The sequence below is a fragment of the Podarcis melisellensis genome (assembly GCF_964234715.1).
Source record: "Podarcis melisellensis genome assembly, chromosome: 10".
Taxonomy (NCBI): Eukaryota; Metazoa; Chordata; class Lepidosauria; order Squamata; family Lacertidae; genus Podarcis; species Podarcis melisellensis.
In genome coordinates, this window is record NC_138542.1 from 69,299,719 (window position 1) to 69,320,312 (window position 20,594).

The window sequence follows — 20,594 nt, forward strand, 5'->3', positions numbered from 1 at the left end:
AATGATCACCTCAAGCTGCAATCCAATGATGTCTGCGCACATGACCCTAAAGCACTTTTGTGAAGTCAGTGGGTTTATTAGAATCCCGAGAATCACAGTGTTCAGTAAATTACAAGGCCTCATAGTTGTGGTGATAAGATTGAAAGCAGCAGGCCAGTGTGCCTGAAAAGCTCCAGAATGCTTGGAAGCAATGTGACAGTGAGGAACGAGAAGATGCAAGTCGGGACTTGTGCTAGGATATCAAGAACATCCCCTACAAGTTATGGGCAACTGAAATAAAACCATGTATTTTTCCCTCTGCTTATCTCCGCCTCCATTTTCCTCCCCTATCTATATTGTCCGCCCTCTATTTAATTAGTCTGTTTGCTCACCAGGACAGTCTTGTCCTGTCACTGAAGCCAGGTTCTTGGTATCCAAGCAGAGTTGTGGCTGCTTGAATAAAAAGGAACACTGCGGGGAACCTGAAGTGGTAATTCAATAGGGTTGATCTGAAGTCCCCCCAGCAAAATCTTCAGAAAATGCTCCTCCAGGTATAAGTGGAATCACTGTAGATAAGCACCACCCACACCCAGTTTGGATAGCCTTTGCAGAAGGATGCCGTGGTTGATGGTACTGAAAAGTCCAGGGAAATCAACTGGGCTGTTCTCCCTCATTTCTCTCGCCAAGCAAAGATCATCCCACAAGGCTATTTCAGTGCCAAAACAAGGCCTAAACCCTAACTGAAGTTGATGAACATCAGAGAGTGCTTGATATTGATGAGCTAACACTCACTCAAGCACATTGCCCAGGAATGGGTCTTTTATATTAAGAACTTCCTGGTCCTTAACATAAAACATTTTCTTTTTAAGGGTAGTAGCACTACGATGTCCTTTGTCTCATATATGCAGAATCTATTGCAATTTTGGAAACACAGCTTGGTTAGTAAGCATGGGTAGTCTTGGCCTTTTCTAAGAGCTGGTGGGGTTCTTCATTTGCTAAGCAAATCACTTCTCTCTAAAGGGAGTGGTATGAATCCTGTGGTGAACCTTATAATTGGAATGATTCAGTACAAATAAAGTGGGGAGCCAATATTGGGTGAAATGACCTTCTGCTCCCTTCCCAGTCTATAATTTCTGACAATTACGATTTTTGAAAGCTCAGTGTTTTCACACGATAGACCAGGAATGCCTACCCTATGGCCTTTCAGTTGTTGCTGGACTCCAATTCCCACCATTTCTGATTGCTGGTTCTGCTGGCTGGGCTGATGGGAGTTGGACTCCAAGAACATCTGGAGGGCTATAGGCTTACCATCTCTGTATTAAGACACAACTTTCTAGAAAGCCCAGCAGATAAGACAGACTTCCCACTATCAAAAGTTCTGGTGTCCACCACACTGATGCAAATTAAATTCATGAATGTGACAAGAGTAGATGCTGCTTAGTGGCTGCCCTCCAGCTTGCAGTACATTTGCAAAGCAGCCCCGGGGTACTTGCCCCCAAATTCCACAATAATGAGTTCCAGGACAACGGTTGGAAAGGAAATGGACTGCAAGTCCCATCTCACAATTGTTTCAATAAGTCTTGTGCAGTCCCTTGAAGGTAAACAGGTACTTCAGCCCCTCAAAGGGGGATTTGTGGGAGTGGGGAGGTCCCATTATCATACACAGCACTTTCTGCTGAAATTAATCAAGCTCCTCGTTTCAGAATATTGCCTCTGAAATCCAAAAGCATGCAGTCAAGATTTGCACAAAGCCTACACAAGACGGCCTCTCTTAAGGAGCTGAGTGTTTTTTAACTATACAGTTGCCTTCTATACCCAAGGGAGTGATGTGTTTACGGTGCCAAACACATGCTTCAACTATTCACGGAAACTGCAGGGAATAAAGAGGTCTGAACAGCTTTACTTCATTACAATATATAATCATGGGCTGTTCTTACCAGAAGTACAGCTTTCCCAGATTCAGAGCTGATAGAAATAACTTTTTAGTACCAGGGAGGAACAGATATTGGTGAAATCTAAAGTCAGTAAAAGGGCCTGACCTGGTAATGTTACCACTGGCTGGCTGTCATTCCTGGAAGTCATTATTTGGGGATAGCGAATGCCAAGCTACTTTCTGAAAGCCAAATATCTTTGCTTGTATTTAGCCATCTACTCATTTAAATGTGTACTTTTGGGATAGGCTGGGGATAATGTACTAAAACCCTGCTGAAAGTTAAGATCAACAGCTAAAAACCTGCACTAATATCCTAGTTTTTTCCAGTTAACCCTAAAGCAAACCTAAAACAGATATTTTAAAACTTTTCCATAATATGTTTCTTTAGCTGAGCACAAAGCTTATCCTCTTCCCAAGTGTTTGGAGTGGGTAATTTTTTTCTAATTCTCCTTCTTGAGCCCCCTCTTACCCCAGCTGTGAAAAGCTAATTTGAATAAAAGCATCTTGGGGGAGGGCAACCGAAACAGTCCATTGGTAGCTGAGCATGACTGGTACGGGTACTGAATGCAAAGTGTCTGTTGGGGGCGGGTCAATGGAAAATTAGGGGGAGGGTTTTAATGGCATGGCATGGCATGGCAGGCTGACTTGGAAAAGTGAACAGAAACACTCTACGCTGCAACGTTTTGTTGCAGGTCCCACTTATTTACATTCCCTGTGGATAGTGAACTTCATGAAAAAGCTCAGGTTGAATGAGAAACAACCTCTTACATAATCTGCAGCTGTAAGACATGCAAAAAAAAACCTCTGCACAACATTGCTGTGGAAGGAATGTGATGCCTAAAAACCAAATAATGTGCTTTCTGCCTTTGAAGTTATTATGTGACTCAGAGGGCAACACGGTCCCTTTGCTATAGTTAAGCCTAACATATAGGTCAGAAATGTTTGCACAGCTACAGCCAACATTTGCAAGCCGGAGTTCACCAAACAAACTATCCAATTGCTAGATCATTCACCTGTTGAACCTCTGAGAAGATGAATACAGCCGTGCGTGCAGGGAAATCTGAAACCCGCGTGGCTTGCATTGTAATACTTTTGTTCACGGCAAATGTACACACACATGCACAGAGATGATACTTGGCTTAGAAGCTGAATTGCGCATTATCTCCTTTGTCAAAGCCCTAGAGCTATCACTGCAAAAGCCCAGCATTCCTTTCTGAGCCTTGAATGGAGCGGGGGGGTGGGGGGTAGTGAAGAGATCATTAAATTATAATTTCTCTACACTATTGGGATGAGGATTTCCTACCAACAGGATTAATGCGAGCACAAAAATCCAGACTAAAGCCGCTCAGCGGAGAGGAGAGCAGTTTAGTGTCTAGTAAATTTGATTGCTGTGAAAACCCTGACACATCATAATAGCAAAATCCTATTTACTGCAGCAAGCGGGATGGATAATACTGGTTAATACCAGGTATAGTGTGTGCCATCAACTCGCAGCTTTACTGTCTGTGTGCTCATCTTATTTGAAGTTTAATACTCCTTGACAGCCTGTGCAGTAAACTGATGCTGCAAATGAAGCGCCGATCCTATGAGCTAAAAATCCTACGTGCAGACATAAGCCACAGAGGAAAAACAGAAGTTATATAAAAAAAGAGAGGATTGTAACTCATATCTGCATTTTCAGGAATTTGAACCCAAGCATGATTCGTGAAGACAGATCCCATTCGCCTGTGCAAAATGTTGTTGTTTAGTCGTTTAGTCGTGTCCGACTCTTCGTGACCCCCTGGACCAGATCACGCCAGGCACTCCTGTCCTCCACTGCCTCCTGCAGTTTGGTCAAACTCATGCTGGTAGCTTCGAGAACACTGTCCAACTATCTCGTCCTCTGTCGTCCCTTCTCTTTGTGCCCTCCATCTTTCCCAACATCAGGGTCTTTTCCAGGGATTCTTCTCTTCTCATGAGGTGGCCAAAGTATTGGAGCCTCAGCTTCATGATCTGTCCTTCCAGTGAGCACTCAGGGCTGTTTTCCTTCAGAATGGAGAGGTTTGATCTTCTTGCAGTCCATGGGACTCTCAAGAGTCTCCTCCAGCACCAGAATTCAAAAGCCTCAATTCTTCGGCAATCAGCTTTCTTTATAGTCAAGCTTTCACTTCCATACATCACTACTGGGAAAACCATAGCTTTTGTGAAATGTACCTGTCCAAATGCAGCCAAATCTAGTATCAAAGTCAATTGATGGTTGCATTTGGAGATGTTCAAGTTGTGAATTATCATACTGATTCTGCATAACTCATAGAATCCTGAGTTGGACGCTACATCAGTGTCATCTATTCCACACACCCACACCCCGCAATGCTGGAATCTTTTGCCCAATGTTGCCTATATCCTTGTCAAAGCTGCAAATAAATTCATGTCTTCCCTCTGCTACAAAAATCACTAGGTGGCCTCAGGCAAGCCTCTATTTCTCTCTCTCTGTGTGTGTGTGTGTGTGTGTGTAATTATCACTACCTGCGCTTTTGCACTTCATTTCCCTCTGAACTCGCTGCTGACACCCCCTACCCTCTATACATTCATGTGTCTTTTGGGCCTGCCATTTCAGGCTTACATGCGATGCATTTGCTGACATGGGCTCTGATCCTGGAAAATGTACGCCAGAATAAATGTATTCTTCGTCTTTAAGGAAAGAAATATGGAAAGAACAGCCAGGACCTACAGTGCAAAGTAGCGGTAAGGAGAATGTATGCAAAGTGCTTTTAAACACTACACAGCATTATATAAATGCCAGGTGTTCTATCATTGTCCTTTCTTTAAAAAGACACACTTTACACTGTAGCATATGCAGTATTACGAACATATAGAGAATTTGTCACAAGAGCAGGGGTCGGTCTCAATGCTGGTACTTTCCTTTTTCCATAAGATTTTATTAAAGTTTGCTAGTATTTCTGAAGCTGCAGCTATGTGGATCACTTCTGTTCTATAACAGCAGAGGAGCTTAAAGAGCAAATGGAGCCAAGAGTTGGGCTTGCGCTGGAGAAAAACCTCCATGAAGCACTCAGGCCATCAAACTCTCAGCAAACTCTACATCACAGTGTTGTTCGGGAGTAAACTAGATTTCCTTCCACATATATCATAACCACCCTGATTTCCCATAAAATTTTGAACTGGGAATTTTTCAGTATGCATCAGAATATTTTCTGATGCCCTAGAGCAGTGGCTCCCAAACTTTTTGAGTCGCAGAGCACTTTCCATGACAGAAATTCATCTGGGAGCACTATTGTGGCCCTTATGCTAACGGTACATATTTCACAGAATCATTGCAACCCCCTCTGCAATGCACAAATTTGCAGCTGTCCCATACGGGGATCAAACCTGCAACCTTGATGTTATCAGCACCAGTCTCTAACCAACTTTTTCTTTCCAATCTCTTCGCAGAGCACTTGGAGATCCTTTGGGGCAACACCAACGCTCCACAGATCACAGTTTGGGAACCGCTGCCCTAAAGAATGATATAACTTAGTATGCTTAAATTACTTGTATTTTGCAAAAAAAAGCTTTAAAAAATGAAATTGGCAAGCTTCCCTAACAATGGGTTGTATTCAGTGCTAGTCAGAACAGACTCACTGACATTAATGGCTAATTTAGGTCCATTAATTTCAATGGGTTTACTCTGAGTAGAACTTCACTGGTCTGTCTATCCACATCCTGCTGCTGTAATTTGGGGATATGTGTGAAACTGCACTAACTGCTTAGTCTGTGCCTCAAGTGACCCTTATCCTTGACCTTTTTGCTCAAGGTCAGGACACCAGCTGTGGTCGGCCTTTCGAAAGAGTTGAAGGCCACAGGCTCCAACCCTGCATTCTGCAGTCAGGTGTGTATTGGAAGTGACTGACTGTGTTGACAGTGACTGGTGGAGAGCCAGTGTGGTGTAGTGGTTAAGAGCAGTGGACTCATAATCTGGTGAACCAGGTTCGCTTCCCTGCTCCTCCACATGCAGCTGCTGGGTGACCTTGGGCTAGTTACACTTCTCTCAAGCCTCTCAGCCCCACTCACCTCACAGAGTATTTGTTGTGGGGGAGGAAGGGAAAGGAGAATGTCTGAGACTCCTTCGGGTAGTGACAAAGTGGGATATCAAATCCAAACTCTTCTTCTTCTTTCTTCAAACTTGGACCTCTCTGTATATTTGAACCTTTTCGGTTTCACCTCTAAGACCAGGTTACTGCATTTAGTAGTACAGGATTTGATGCATCAGCATCTCTTAACTTTAGTTACAGAGTGTGTCCGAATTGTCTTGTGCCTTCGAGCTGATAAAACTCTTTACACTGAACTGTGTGGGCAAGGAGTTTTCTTCACCATCAGCTCTGGAAAGGATGACAATGGAAAAGAGAGAGGACTCTGAAGCTTTGCTGGACTACTCTTCGGGTCACACTAATACAGGTGAGATATCAGAACACTATCACATTCCACTCCCAAACCGCTTTGTGGAGAATAGCATTTGAAAGCTGCTTGGGGAACCTGCAACCTTTCGACTGCCTGGTTGAACATCCAACCTTCCCCCCAAAACATATTGGGGAATAATATTGCATTACTCTCCTCGACCAGCCCTAAATGGCATATGCACTTATTAGACCAATCTCAGACCTATTTCCATGCCTACATCCATGGGTGATATCTCTACCATATTTGGGGACTCATCCACTGCAATGCACTCTACATGGGGCTACCTTTGAAGGTGACCTGAAAACTACAACTAATCCAGAATGCAGCAGCTAGACTGGTGACCAGGAGCGGCTGCCGAGACCATATATGGTCCTGAATGATCTTCATTGGCTCCCAGTATGTTTCTGAGCACAATTCAATGTGTTGACGTTGACCATTAAAGCCCTAAACGGCCTCGGCCCAGTATACCTAAAGGAGCGTCTCCACCCACATCATTCAGCCCGGACACTGAGGTCCAGCTCCAAGGGCCTTCTGGTGGTTCCCTCACTGCAAGAAGTGAGCTTACAGGGAACCAGACAGAGGGCCTTCTCAGTAGTGGTGCCTGCCCTGTGGAACGCCCTCCCATCAGATGTCAAGGAAATAAGCAACTATTTTACTTTTAGGGAAGTTTTTAATGTCTGATGCTGTATTCTTTTTAATATTTGGTTGGAAGCTGCCCAGATTAGCTGGGGAAACCCAGCCAGATGGGCGGGGTATAAGTAAATAAATTATTATTATTATTATTATTATTATTATTATTATTATTATTCATCTCTACACCAACTCTTCCATCATCACACTGTCACTATTTGGTGGGTGTTTCCCCAGTATAAAAGGCAATAGTGCCTTTGTGTTATCTATCTCCCATCACAGGATTTATGGATTAAAGTCTAAGAGCTGTGAGAGTTTCTATTATTCTCAGTTAGGGTCAGGCACAAGTTCAGGTCAATGTTGTGCCCTCTTTTTCAGGCACAGAGGCTGCAACTGGTTCAGAGAGCAGCTGCCCTCACCCCAATGGATTTGAGGGTAGAAGACTGCTAACACAACTGCATCCTTACATTTACTGACTTCACCTTTCATCCTCTATGGGCTAAGACTACATGCATTTTGCTCTAGGAAGTTGCACACATAAACCTCTCAGCGCATTATGCCTTTTCCATATGAAATTAAGGCTGATTTTGGGATGCTTACCCTCATGATGAGTGTTTGCACTGTATGTTGAGGGTCTTCATTATATCCATATTTTGGTTTGGAGTCTCACACTCTCAGGATCATGACACAGCAGGCATTTCTAGGTAGGCCAGTTCTAGTCACCAAGGGAGCAATCGCTAGTCAGAACTAGCAACTGGTTGAATGGCAAATTGCAGGTCTGATTAAAAACCCAGGTCTCCCAGGTCTAAATCCAGCAGATAATGTGCTGAGCGACACTGGCTGTAATTATGCGCGTCCCGGCATGCGCATTTGAAACAAGGTGATGTGTTTTGTCTCAACTACTCGTGCACAATTTTGAAACATGCCAAGCTGGGGCTGGGGGAGTCTGGTAATGATAGATTGTGGATTCTCTTCCATTTTTAACATCTGCACTTTGGAAATGAAGTAATGACGCAGTATAATGATGGAGTATCTCAGGGCGTTTTGCTGATGTCTCCTGCTGGAGGAAAAGTGAGCGTTTCCCTTCTAAGCGGCTTCATTATTTCAATCTATTTTCCCATTGATTTGCCATTTCCCATACAAGAATGGCAATTAGCCCACTATGGGCTCCGAGTGCATTAGATGCAGCTAGTGGGTTTTCGGCTAGGAGTGTCAGCTAGGACGTTTTCATTCAAAATTAAGGCAGGGGGTGGAAAAGGGGGGAGAGAACCAAGCCTATACCCTTACATCCCCTTCTATTGTGTCCCCTGCTGAAAGCTCAAGAGGGCTGCTCTGATATCAATGTGAATCAGGAGAATTGGCTCATATTTTCTCAGGGTCTGAAGAGGAAAATGTCCCTTTAGTACTGATGAATGAATCTCTCTCTTGAAATCTAATGTGGGGAACTCTTAAATAACGAGTTTATAGCCTGAGCAGATATACTGCATAGGAAGGTTATTCTTTAACTCCTTTGTTAAACTATTCCATCTTGCTTAGCCGCCGTGAAGCAGGCAGTAACTCACAACCTGTGTGCCATTGCTGACCTACAAATACTGTCAGCTGTTTGGGGAATCACTTACTTCCTTTTCCTTTTTTTTCTTTTTAAGTATCAATGCCTTTTTCTTTTTTTGCACATAAATGAAATTTATGGATGGCTATTGCCCCCGGGGAACAGAATTGTTTATGTTTCAGCATCCCAGCTGTCATGGATGCAGTGTCACTTTGTCCTGTATTAATCCACACCAAAAGGTTGGCGCATCTTCACTCCTGCCTCTGAAATATTTTCAAAGTGACAGGCGTCATCTGAAAGTGAATATGTATAATAACTCAGCTCTAGAAGGAGCACACGGGGGCTGACACTAATCTGCTCTGTTGTCATCTCCCTTTATTATCAATGACTGCGGTGGTGTTTCTGCTGCAGAGAGAAACATGAATATGAAATTGCTAATTGAAAAAGAAAAAAAAAACTAATAAAAATGGCCAGTTAATTATATGGAGGCGCTCTGACACTTAGAGATGCAATATGCTCAAATGCCACCTTAACAGAAACCAAGGTACTTTATCAGAGAATTGGTCTAGGAATTAATGAGCATTCTTTGCCAAGACGGTCAGTGATTGCTTGCTTTCTCTCTTTTGGTTTTGAGAGGTACACTAGCTCAAGCCTTTCTTAAACACACAGCTTCTGCCCACTAGTACCGGGGATTCGCTCTCGTCATTGCACAATCGACTCTTTATCAATTCACATATTCTTCCTGCTTTAGCCTTCTTAGAGGATTATAGAAATATTCATATTCATATTCATAAACGTATCAACAGCCACTGAAAAGTAAAACAAAACCTCTGTATTCAGAGGTGGTATATATTTAATTGGGTGGCGCAGGTGGAGCTGTGGTCTAAACCAGAGCCTAGGGCTTGCCGATCAGAAGGTCGGGAGTTCAAATCCCTGTGACAGGGTGAGCTCCCGTTGCTCAGTCCCAGCTCCTGCCAACCTAGCAGTTCGAAAGCATGTCAAAGCGCAAGTAGATAAATAGGTACCACTCCGGTGGGAAGGTAAACGGCGTTTCTGTGCACTGCTCTGGTTCGTCAGAAGCAGCTTAGTCATGCTGGCCACATGACCTGGAAGCTGTCTGCGGACAAATGCCGGCTCCCTCAGCCTATGGAGCGAGATAAGCGCGCAACCCCCGAGTCGTCTGCAACTGGACCTAACGGTCAGGGGTACTTTTACTTTTACCTTTACATATTTGATTACAAACTGATCAGTACAATTCCACTGCCACCCTGGACTCCTTTGGGAGAACAGGTACAGTATAAATTTAATTAATTTTTTTAAAAAATATAAATAAATAACAGTGCTGGGGAGAAGCCACATCACAGTAGCAAATCACATATTTTGAATAACGTAAGACCCAAGTTCAGTAACTGGTATCCCCAGTTAAAAAGATCTCCATCAGTAGGTCTAAAAAAATACCCTCTATGTAAAACATTGGAAAGTCATTGCCGAAGTATTGAACTAAACATACCAATGAACTGGACATACTCAGTACACAGCAAGCGACATACAGTCCATAAAAACAAAATTTTCAACTTTTTTATTAATATAGAAAGAAGAGCCATTGCTCCTTTGTCCCAGTACAACTTGCTGCAACCTACAATCTTTTGCACCGAACATGATCTCATCTGATTAGTCTGAAAGGGGATGTAACGTGTGTTAACATCCCTGTAATGTATTGCAAGAATACAGAAAATCTACCATGCTCCCAATATATTACTTTTTCTTTCCTCTTCTTTCTCGCCTGCCTCCCTTTTTCAAGTTTTGTTTTAACATTGAACCAGAGGAAGAATCCTAACAAAGGCCTTATGTTATTTTCCCCTATTACCAACTTTGGCAGGGAAAAAGGGAAGGGCAGCTGTTTCACTGTAACAGCCACTTCATGCATATAGTGGTACCTCGGGTTAAGTACTTAATTCGTTCCGGAGGTCCGTTCTTAACCTGAAACTGAAGCACCACTTTAGCTAATGGGGCCTCTCGCTGCGGCCGTGCCGCCAGAGCACAATTTCTGTTCTCAACTTGTAGCAAAGTTCTTAACCCGAGGTACTATTTCTGGGTTAGCGGAGTCTGTAACCCGAAGCGTATGTAACCCGAGGTACCACTGTATTTTAAAGCCAAAAAGCCAAAGTATAGCAAATATTATTGTCAGGGAACTGCCATCGGAGCCAGAGGGAGAGGGAGGGCTCCAGAGGGGTTCAGGAGAGTGTCCCGGGAGGGAGAGAAGCAGCCCATCTGCTGGGGAAGGAATTCAGCGTAGCACCAGTGGAGAAGGGGGGCAGATGGGGGAATCGGCGAGGTGGCTCCATGACTCTTCGCCGGAGACCAGTGGGGAGAGCACGGGTCCTCCGCTGCCCACACCCTCCCTGTGCAGAAGACTTCTGCGCAGGGAGAGTAGGAGGCGACTAGGTGTCAAAGAGCTTCTTTGCTGGAAGAAGTTCAAGAAACGCCCACTGATGGATTCTGCCAGCGATTGAGGCAGCCACGGGTGAGAGGCTGTCCAGACAGAAAGGGTTCAACCAGGTAACCTAGCCAGGTGTGGTGTCGATTTACGCACGAGCAACCCCTAGAACCATTGCAATTATCATCAGCACAAATAAACAACATGAGAACATAGAAGTTTGGACTGCTCTCTGATCACATGGAGATGACCTTGGTGGCTAGAGAAGGGATGGGGAACCTCTGGGCCAAGAGGCCATCCCTCAGAAGCCAAAATGACCCCCACCCCACCCCACACACCCTGGCCAGGCTAGGCTTCAACTGTGGAACTGCTTTCCTCCAGGGATCTGTTAAAATCAAAGCCTCAGCATTTTCTGAAAAAGTTGAAAGTCTTATGAAATTCAAATGCCTTCCAATAGCTCTGGTTCAGCCACTGAAACAGGTTAACATCATTGATGTGACACATCTATCCACGGCGTGAAACAGTTTTACAAGACCCCGGAACATACAGAATGCCAATTTTTTCCCCAAGAGGGAAAAGAGCTTTATGACAAAGTTCTTACCCCTCCTCCCTGAGCTCCACACCCTATTTAAAAGTTAGCCAAAAAGCAAGTGCAGAGCGGGAATTAGCAGCAAACCCCTTCATTAAAAGAGAATAAACTTTCTCACCCTCTCTTCCAGTCGAGCCAGCTGCTCTTTGTAGTAAGCATCATGCTTCTTCAGCTCTCTGTCTTTCTCTTCCAGCTGCTTAGCCTAAAAAAAGCAAAACACACACACACACATATACACAAAAGAGAAAACTGGATCAGAAAAAAAGGAACACTGGCAAGCCAAAAGTCTAGTGCAAATTGTGCCCGTTAACTCCTGCATAGAGACTGAAGTCTGCAGCCGGCACACTTTTGCCAAGGCAGTATATTAATAAGATCATGATTAGCGTATTGAGAAAGTTAAGTGCTTGCCCATTGTATTTCCCTGTTTGCTCAACAGCTGTGCCACAGTTCATCCAAACGGAGCTGGGAAGAGTCAGAAGGCAGTGCCAAGGAAACAGCGTCGGGGTGAATGTTTAGTGAAAAATTGGTACCATGAATCCAAAGAAATTTGAAGATCAATGATGAGGTAGCTAACCTGCAGTGACATTCCTAGAATACGTGTTTTGAAAAGAATGCTTGGAGCACAAGGTGAAATGTTTCAAAAGTGTCTGATTAGATTATTAGATCCAGCAGCCACTCAAGTAAAACTGTTTTAAATTGTCAGGGACACCCCTCAATGAAACCTAGTAACTAACTGTACATTATGACTTGCTTATCAGGGTTGGTGGTATATTCTGGTTACTGGAACTATTCGAAGTGGATATTTTTATCCCAGTTAGCATCTGCACTGGATTCGAAATTGTTTTCATATACAGTGGTACCTCGGGTTAAGTACTTAATTCGTTCCGGAGGTCGGTACTTGACCTGAAACTGTTCTTAACCTGAAGCACCACTTTAGCTAATGGGGCCTCCTGCTGCCGCTGCGCCACCGGAGCACAATTTCTGTTCTCATCCTGAAGCAAAGTTCTTAACCCGAGGTACTATTTCTGGGTTAGCGGAGTCTGTAACCTGAAGCGTCTGTAACCTGAAGCGTATGTAACCCGAGGTACCACTGTATGCGGTTGTTTTAACTGTTTTTATGCAGGCAACTGTTTTATAGGCTTTTTTTATTGTATTGTGAAATTGCTTCAAGATGCTTCATAAGAAGTGATTCTTACATGAAAGTAATGCTATTCTTTGTTTGTTTGTTCGTTCTGGGTTGTCTGAGGCAGTGGTCTAGAAATAGGCAGATGTTTTAGCAGGAATAGGCATTGCGGCAGCACATCCGCTTGAACTTACTATGCTGAGGAAGCCAGCAGTTTTATTGTATCTAATATAAACACACTGGTTCCTTATATCTCATGCTCTCTACTACACTGATAGCAGCACCCTCTACGATTATTTTCAGCATTTGCTGAGGCAACAGCACGTCACATTAGTCAAAAGAGATTGGGATTTTACCATAGTTATCTGAGCCAAGATGGCAAGATTACTCAAAGCCTTTCAACTACACAAAGGGCTATAGGTTTGGTGAGAACATTGCCCTTTTAAACACAAGCTAGATCCAAGAAAACTACCACTCGTTATCAAGTAATTTTGTGAAACTTTAATGTTTGTGATGACACTGATACATCCACACACATTTTCAGCGAAAGTATACGTCTTTCATCTTCAAATAATATTTTTGCTTACAAATGGTTTTCCCAGCTGCTGATCAAAGAGATCATTTTAGTCCCTCCCTGACCAGAGCAGACTGCGTAGGAAAAGTGAGCCTTGTGAAGAACGGTCCTTGAGAGTGGAATGATTATCAAGAGATCAGGAGGACGTGGGATATTTCAACTCTGTGAAATTTCATCCCAAACTGACAATAATGAACCTGCCATTAACAAAAACCTTGGCCTATTGGTGACTTTCATAAAGCAAGTTTCACTGGGCCCGTTTCAGCCAGTCGGTTCTCATATCAAAACTAATCACTTGTGTCAAAATTAATTAATCCTGGCAAAATCTGCAGGAAACTTTGGAAATTGATGCTTTACTCCTCAAGGTTGCTTTGTTCGTTCTTACCGTCAAAGATACAGGAAGAGCATACCAAAACCCTAATGGAGTACCTGATTTGAACACATAAAACAGGCTGAGAGACTCATTTGATCTTCATAGTGTTGAGAGAGCCCTCCTTAGGAAAGTCTGGGATGCTGTTAAGAGGTGAAAAATACCCTCCTCTCTCCCTATTGCCCCCTATAGTCCCAGTCAAAGAGCCAGTTTCGTATCCATAGTGAAGACCTTCTGAGCCTGACACACACTGGGATTTTGATGTATTTTGCAGAATTTAACCTGAACCATTTGCAACTTTAATTTCCTAGTAAGAAACAACTCCATGCAAAGGAGGCTTTCCTATAAAAAGGAAGAATGAGGACTCCTGTACAAAGTGGAAGGTATATCAACAAAATAACTCCTTTGGAGAGAACTTGTCCCTTTTTAATGTTTTCTGTTTGTTCTCACCTGGCTTTGTCCCCCATCCACATAGCTATCGTTCCTGAAGAAGTAGAAACCCTATTTCCACACACAACGTATGGTGTATATTCTGTACTCCTTACTGAAACTCTGACTTTATTGCTTACCTTAATTTCCATCTCCTGAAAGCATGTAAATCCAGAAAACAAAGCCATCAATTTATGAAACAAACAGAATATAAATAGAACCAACAAATGTGCAAGAGACAATTATGAAACTCTCACTAGATTACTTTTTCCGTTTTGTTTTGGAAACAGAACAACATTAATCAATTTGATACAAAAACAGATGGGCAAGTTTCTTGACTTTTCAAATATATAGAAGGTCAAACTAGATAGTCCCAGTATCTGAAGATGTTGGAGCATAAGATAAATTAACAGTATGGCAAAATGAAATTGGATCAAAGTTTAGCCATCAGTTCCCTTCATTTGTTTCTGTTTACAATTACTTCTTAAACTGATTTTCATGCCCTCCAAAATTTCATGCTTGAAAAAAATGGATAGGTCTATCAACAGTATTTAATTTATTTATAATAAAATCTTCACCAAGCAATTTTATCTTCAAACAGGGACAATCAATGTGTCTAACAAAAACAGACCAAGCAATTCAAATGCAGTAAAACCACAAAGTAGCACACCTTAAAATATGAAACCAAAACCGGAGCAAGACTTTTTAAATAAGAATAGAAAGAACATATAATGATCTAAGCGGCAGTGGACTCAAACATCTGTTGAAAAAGATGCCTTCAGAAAGGAACAAAACAGAGAAAAAGAGGTAGAAAGTCTAACGTCTCAGAAAGGAGAGGGAATATCTCTCTGAATTCCGGGTCTTCCAAACAAACAATGGGGGAAGGGTTATTGCCTAATTATCATTATTATTTATTAACTTATTTATAAACCGCTATACAGTGGTGCCCCGCAAGACGAATGCCTCGCAAGACGAAAAACCCGCAAGACGAAAGGGTTTTTCGGTTTTTGCGACGCTTCGCTAGACGATTTTCCCTATGGGCTTGCATCGCAAGACGAAAGCCCATAGGGAAATCTCGGGGACCTTTTTTTAAATGCTGGCGGTGGGGAGCAAAGCCTTCCCCCCCCCCCGGACTTCAGAAGAGGTCCAGGAAGGCCGGCGGGGGCGAAAGGCTTTGCTCCCCACCGCCAGCATTTTAAAAGCGGTCCGGGATAGCAGGGAAGCGCTTCCCGCTATCCCGGACGGCTTTTGAAGGCAGGCAGGGGGGGCAAAGACTTTTGCCCCCCCTGCCTGCCTAACCGGGAGCTTTTAATCGCCCCGGGACTGTCCGGGGCGATTTAAAAGCCCCCGGACGGCTTTTGAAGCCTCCCCCCGCCGCCCGGCTTCGGGGCATCGTCCCGATGCCGGGCGGTGGGGCAGGAACGCCTCCCCCCGCCGCCCGGCATCGGGGCATCGTCCCGATGCCGGGCGGTGGGGCAGGAACGCCTCCCCCAGCCGCCCGGCTTCGGGGCATCGTCCCGATGCCGGGCGGTGGGGCAGGAACGCCTCCCCCCGCCGCCCGGCTTCGGGGCATCGTCCCGATGCCGGGCGGTGGGGCAGGAACGCCTCCCCCAGCCGCCCAGCATCAGAACGATGTCCCGAAGCCGGGCGGCCGGGCGGGAAAGCCTCCCCCCGCCGCCCGGCTTCGGGGCATCGTCCCGATGCCGGGCGGTGGGGCAGGAACGCCTCCCCCAGCCGCCCGGCATCGGAACGATGTCCCGAAGCCGGGCGGCCGGGCGGGAAAGCCTCCCCCCGCCGCCCGGCTTAGGGGCATCGTCCCGATGCCGGGCGGTGGGGCAGGAACGCCTCCCCCAGCCGCCCGGCTTCGGGGCATCGTCCCGATGCCGGGCGGTGGGGCAGGAACGCCTCCCCCAGCCGCCCGGCTTCGGGGCATCGTCCCGATGCCGGGCGGTGGGGCAGGAACGCCTCCCCCAGCCGCCCGGCTTCGGGGCATCGTCCCGATGCCGGGCGGTGGGGCAGGAACGCCTCCCCCCGCCGCCCGGCTTCGGGGCATCGTCCCGATGCCGGGCGGTGGGGCAGGAACGCCTCCCCCAGCCGCCCAGCATCAGAACGATGTCCCGAAGCCGGGCGGCCGGGCGGGAAAGCCTCCCCCCGCCGCCCGGCTTCGGGGCATCGTCCCGATGCCGGGCGGTGGGGCAGGAACGCCTCCCCCAGCCGCCCGGCATCGGAACGATGTCCCGAAGCCGGGCGGCCGGGCGGGAAAGCCTCCCCCCGCCGCCCGGCTTAGGGGCATCGTCCCGATGCCGGGCGGTGGGGCAGGAACGCCTCCCCCAGCCGCCCGGCTTCGGGGCATCGTCCCGATGCCGGGCGGTGGGGCAGGAACGCCTCCCCCAGCCGCCCGGCTTCGGGGCATCGTCCCGATGCCGGGCGGTGGGGCAGGAACGCCTCCCCCCGCCGCCCGGCTTCGGGGCATCGTCCCGATGCCGGGCGGTGGGGCAGGAACGCCTCCCCCAGCCGCCCGGCATCAGAACGATGTCCCGAAGCCGGGCGGCCGGGCGGGAAAGCCTCCCCCCGCCGCCCGGCTTCGGGGCATCGTCCCGATGCCGGGCGGTGGGGCAGGAACGCCTCCCCCAGCCGCCCGGCATCGGAACGATGTCCCGAAGCCGGGCGGCCGGGCGGGAAAGCCTCCCCCCGCCGCCCGGCTTAGGGGCATCGTCCCGATGCCGGGCGGTGGGGCAGGAACGCCTCCCCCAGCCGCCCGGCTTCGGGGCATCGTCCCGATGCCGGGCGGTGGGGCAGGAACGCCTCCCCCAGCCGCCCGGCTTCGGGGCATCGTCCCGATGCCGGGCGGTGGGGCAGGAACGCCTCCCCCAGCCGCCCGGCTTCGGGGCATCGTCCCGATGCCGGGCGGTGGGGCAGGAACGCCTCCCCCAGCCGCCCGGCTTCGGGGCATCGTTCCGATGCCGGGCGGTGGGGCAGGAACGCCTCCCCCAGCCGCCCGGCATCGGAACGATGTCCCGAAGCCGGGCGGCCGGGCGGGAAAGCCTCCCCCGCCGCCCGGCTTCGGGGCATCGTCCCGATGCCGGGCGGTGGGGCAGGAACGCCTCCCCCAGCCGCCCGGCATCGGAACGATGTCCCGAAGCCGGGCGGCCGGGCGGGAAAGCCTCCCCCCGCCGCCCGGCTTCGGGGCATCGTCCCGATGCCGGGCGGTGGGGCAGGAACGCCTCCCCCAGCCGCCCGGCATCGGAACGATGTCCCGAAGCCGGGCGGCCGGGCGAGAAAGCCTCCCCCCGCCGCCCGGCATCGGAACGATGTCCCGAAGCCGGGCGGCCGGGCGAGAAAGCCTCCCCCCGCCGCCCGGCTTCAGAACGATGTCCCGAAGCCGAGCGGCGGGGCGAGAAAGCCTTTGTCCCCCCTGCCTGCCTTCCCAGGGGGTTTTAAATCGCCCCGGACAGCGGAGAAGTCCTCCGCTGTCCCGGGCGATTTTAAAATGCCGCCCGCCAGAAGAGGTCGGGGGAAGGCGTTTTCCATAGGAACGCATTAATTGATTTTCAATGCATTCCTATGGAAAACCGTGCATCGCAAGACGAAAAACTCGCAAGACGAAGAGACTTGCGGAACGAATTAATTTCGTCTTGCGAGGCACCACTGTACATTCTTTGCATGATCCCGTAACAAGAAACAACAATATAATGCAACAATATTTTATTTGAATACAATTTTATGTAAAGAAAGACCGTATACTAACAACATAACTGCATCAACCAAGCAAGAGGCATTCCTTGGATGAATAACCTGGCATCTAAACCCCATCAATGTTGTTGTTGCTATTTAAATTTGTATACCACCCTTCATCTCAGAAGGGTTCAGAGCATAAAAATACAAAAGAAAAGCATGAAATACGTAAGAAAAACAAGAACAAAATAAACCAATAACACACACAACCCATCCCACAAGAACATTCTTTTGGTGCAACATAAACGAGAGCTGGAGTCCTACTGAAGTTGTTGCAACTACAGAACACGGGTGGTACTATGCTCTAAACCAATAAGCCTCTTTGGCTTGCCAACTGGAAGGTCGGCAGTTCGAATCCCTGCCATGGGGTGAGCTCCCATTGCTCTGTCCCAGCTCCTGCCAACCTAGCAGTTCGAAAGCACGCCAGTGCAAGTAGATAAATAGGTACTGCTGTGGCGGGAAGGAAAATGCCACTTCCATGCACTCTGGCACTCGTCACAGTCCTCTGTTGTGCCAGAAGCTGCTGGCAGCACGACCCGGAAAGCTGTCAGCGGACAAACGCCAACTCCCTTGACCTGAAAGCGGAGATGAGCGTCGCACCCCACGGTCAAATTTGACTGGACTTTACCATCCAAGGGTCCTTTACCTTTACCTGTTGGAATACAAATTCCATCAGCCTTGGTCATCATGGCTAAAGGTAAGAGATGATAGAGCTGTAGTCCTCCAACATTAGGAGGTCCACATGTTTCCCAGCCCTGGCCAAGACATACACAGTAGTCTTCTAATATGCAGTATGTGAAATGGTAGACTAAACACTACACATTGGCATGCACGCATGTGCACAACAGTCAGAATGCATCAAATAGCCAACTAAGATATATCTTCTAGAGATATGGGAGAGGCAATTGAAATCTGAAGAAGAGCAACCTTTTCACACGTCGGCCCATAACTTCCACTTTAAGACCTACAAGGATGGTGGTTTACCATGGACAAGTATGAAGAAGAAGAGGAGGAGGAGGAGGAATTTGGATTTGATATCCCACTTTATCACTACCCTAAGGTGTCTCAAAGCGGCTAACAATCTCCTTTCCCTTCCTCCCCTACAACAAACACTCTGTGAGGTGAGTGGGGCTGAGAGACTTCAAAGAAGTGGGACTAGCCCAAGGTCACCCAGCAGCTGCATGTGGAGGAGCGGAGAAGACCAACAAGGATGGTGGTTTACCATGGACAAGTATGAAGAAGAAGAAGAGGAGGAGGAGGAGGAGGAGGAGGAGGAGGAGGAGGAGGAGGAGGAGTTTGGATTTGATATCCCACTTTATCACTACCCTAAGCTGTCTCAAAGCGGCTAACAATCTCCTTTCCCTTCCTCCCCTACAACAAACACTCTGTGAGGTGAGTGGGGCTGAGAGATTTCAAAGAAGTGTTACTGGCCCAAGGTCACCCAGCAGCTGCATGTGGAGGAGCGGGGAAGCGAACCTGGTTCCCCAGATTATGAGACTACCGCTCTTAACCACTACACCACACTGGCTCTCCAGTATGAGAACATTAGGACCATCTCTGGTAGATAGGGATCCTTGGAGCATGCAGATTTTACTTCTAAGAAATTCCTATCCATATGAAGCCTCAGTCTCTTCCCACTCCTTTACCGAGAGCGAGTTTAAAAAATCAATAGAGTGGAAAGAAAAAAAGTCACAAGGCAATTTGAATTTCCAACAATTTACTGTTCTAGGAAATTTAAGGGTATTAAAAAAAGGGAGAAGAAGAAAAGGTCACCTATGCATAGTAAGCAAGTAGGGGAGGCTTCAAGCTACCTAATCACAAATAACTTCTCTTCACCTACTTCAACAGATCAATTAAAAGCAATTGCCTGGACCTCTCCGAAGGAAAACAAAAGCAGCAAATTAACAGACTCGCTGCTGTGGAACGAGGAGAAAGAGAAAGAAAATTAAAGGGATTCTAAACTTTAAATAGGAAGCGAACAAACACAAATAGCATTTTGTAAGCCATGGTTTACCCAGGTCTAGACAAAGCCTGGTTTTTCCAAACGTTTTTCATCAGTGGATCCCTCATTCAACACTTTTGTGAAATGGGCAAACTGGGTCTCCTGAAAAGCATTAGTGAAAGGGGATGTGAGTCATATTAGATGCTGGTGTGGTGAATGGGTGGCCCCATTCACACAAGCAAGTCAACCCTGGATGTTGCAGTAATCCAGTGGTGAAAATGCATGTGTGAAGCCCTCTCTTGTTCCACACACAGGCTGCTTCAGATGAGGGTATGGTGCCACTGAATATTCGGGGGGGGGGGAGAATATGGAATACTAAAATGTTGAGGGCAATGACAAACCTAGACAGCATCTTAAAAAGCAGAGACATCACCTTGCCAAAAAAAGGTCCGTATAGTTCAAGCTATGGTTTTCCCAGTAGTGATGTATGGAAGTGAGAGCTGGACCATAAAGAAGGTTGATCATCGAAGAACTGATGCTTTTGAATTCTGGTGCTGGAGGAGACTCTTGAGAGTCCCATGGACTGCAAGAAAATCAAACCTATCCATTCTGAAGGAAATCAGCCCTGAGTGCTCACTGGAAGGACAGATCGTGAAGCTGAGGCTCCAATACTTTGGCCACCTCATGAGAAGAGAAGACTCCCTGGAAAAGACACTGATGTTGGGAAAGATGGAGGGCACAAGGAGAAGGGGACGACAGAGTTGGACAGTGTTCTCGAAGCTACCAGCATGAGTTTGACCAAACTGTGGGAGGCAGTGGAAGACAGGAGTGCCTGGCGTGATCTGGTCCAGGGGGTCACGAAGAGTCGGA

The 20,594-nt window shown here is 47.1% G+C and overlaps 1 protein-coding gene across 1 annotated transcript in view; it reads right to left on the reverse strand.

The window, feature by feature from the left end:
* Window positions 1-20,594, reverse strand: part of CHCHD3 (coiled-coil-helix-coiled-coil-helix domain containing 3) — a 220,210-nt gene that overhangs the window by 84,659 nt on the left and 114,957 nt on the right. Inside the window, exon 5 of the mRNA XM_081927466.1 lies at window positions 11,670-11,753. Coding sequence (XP_081783592.1) covers window positions 11,670-11,753 — 84 coding nt within the window. The remainder of the gene's footprint in view (window positions 1-11,669; window positions 11,754-20,594) is intronic.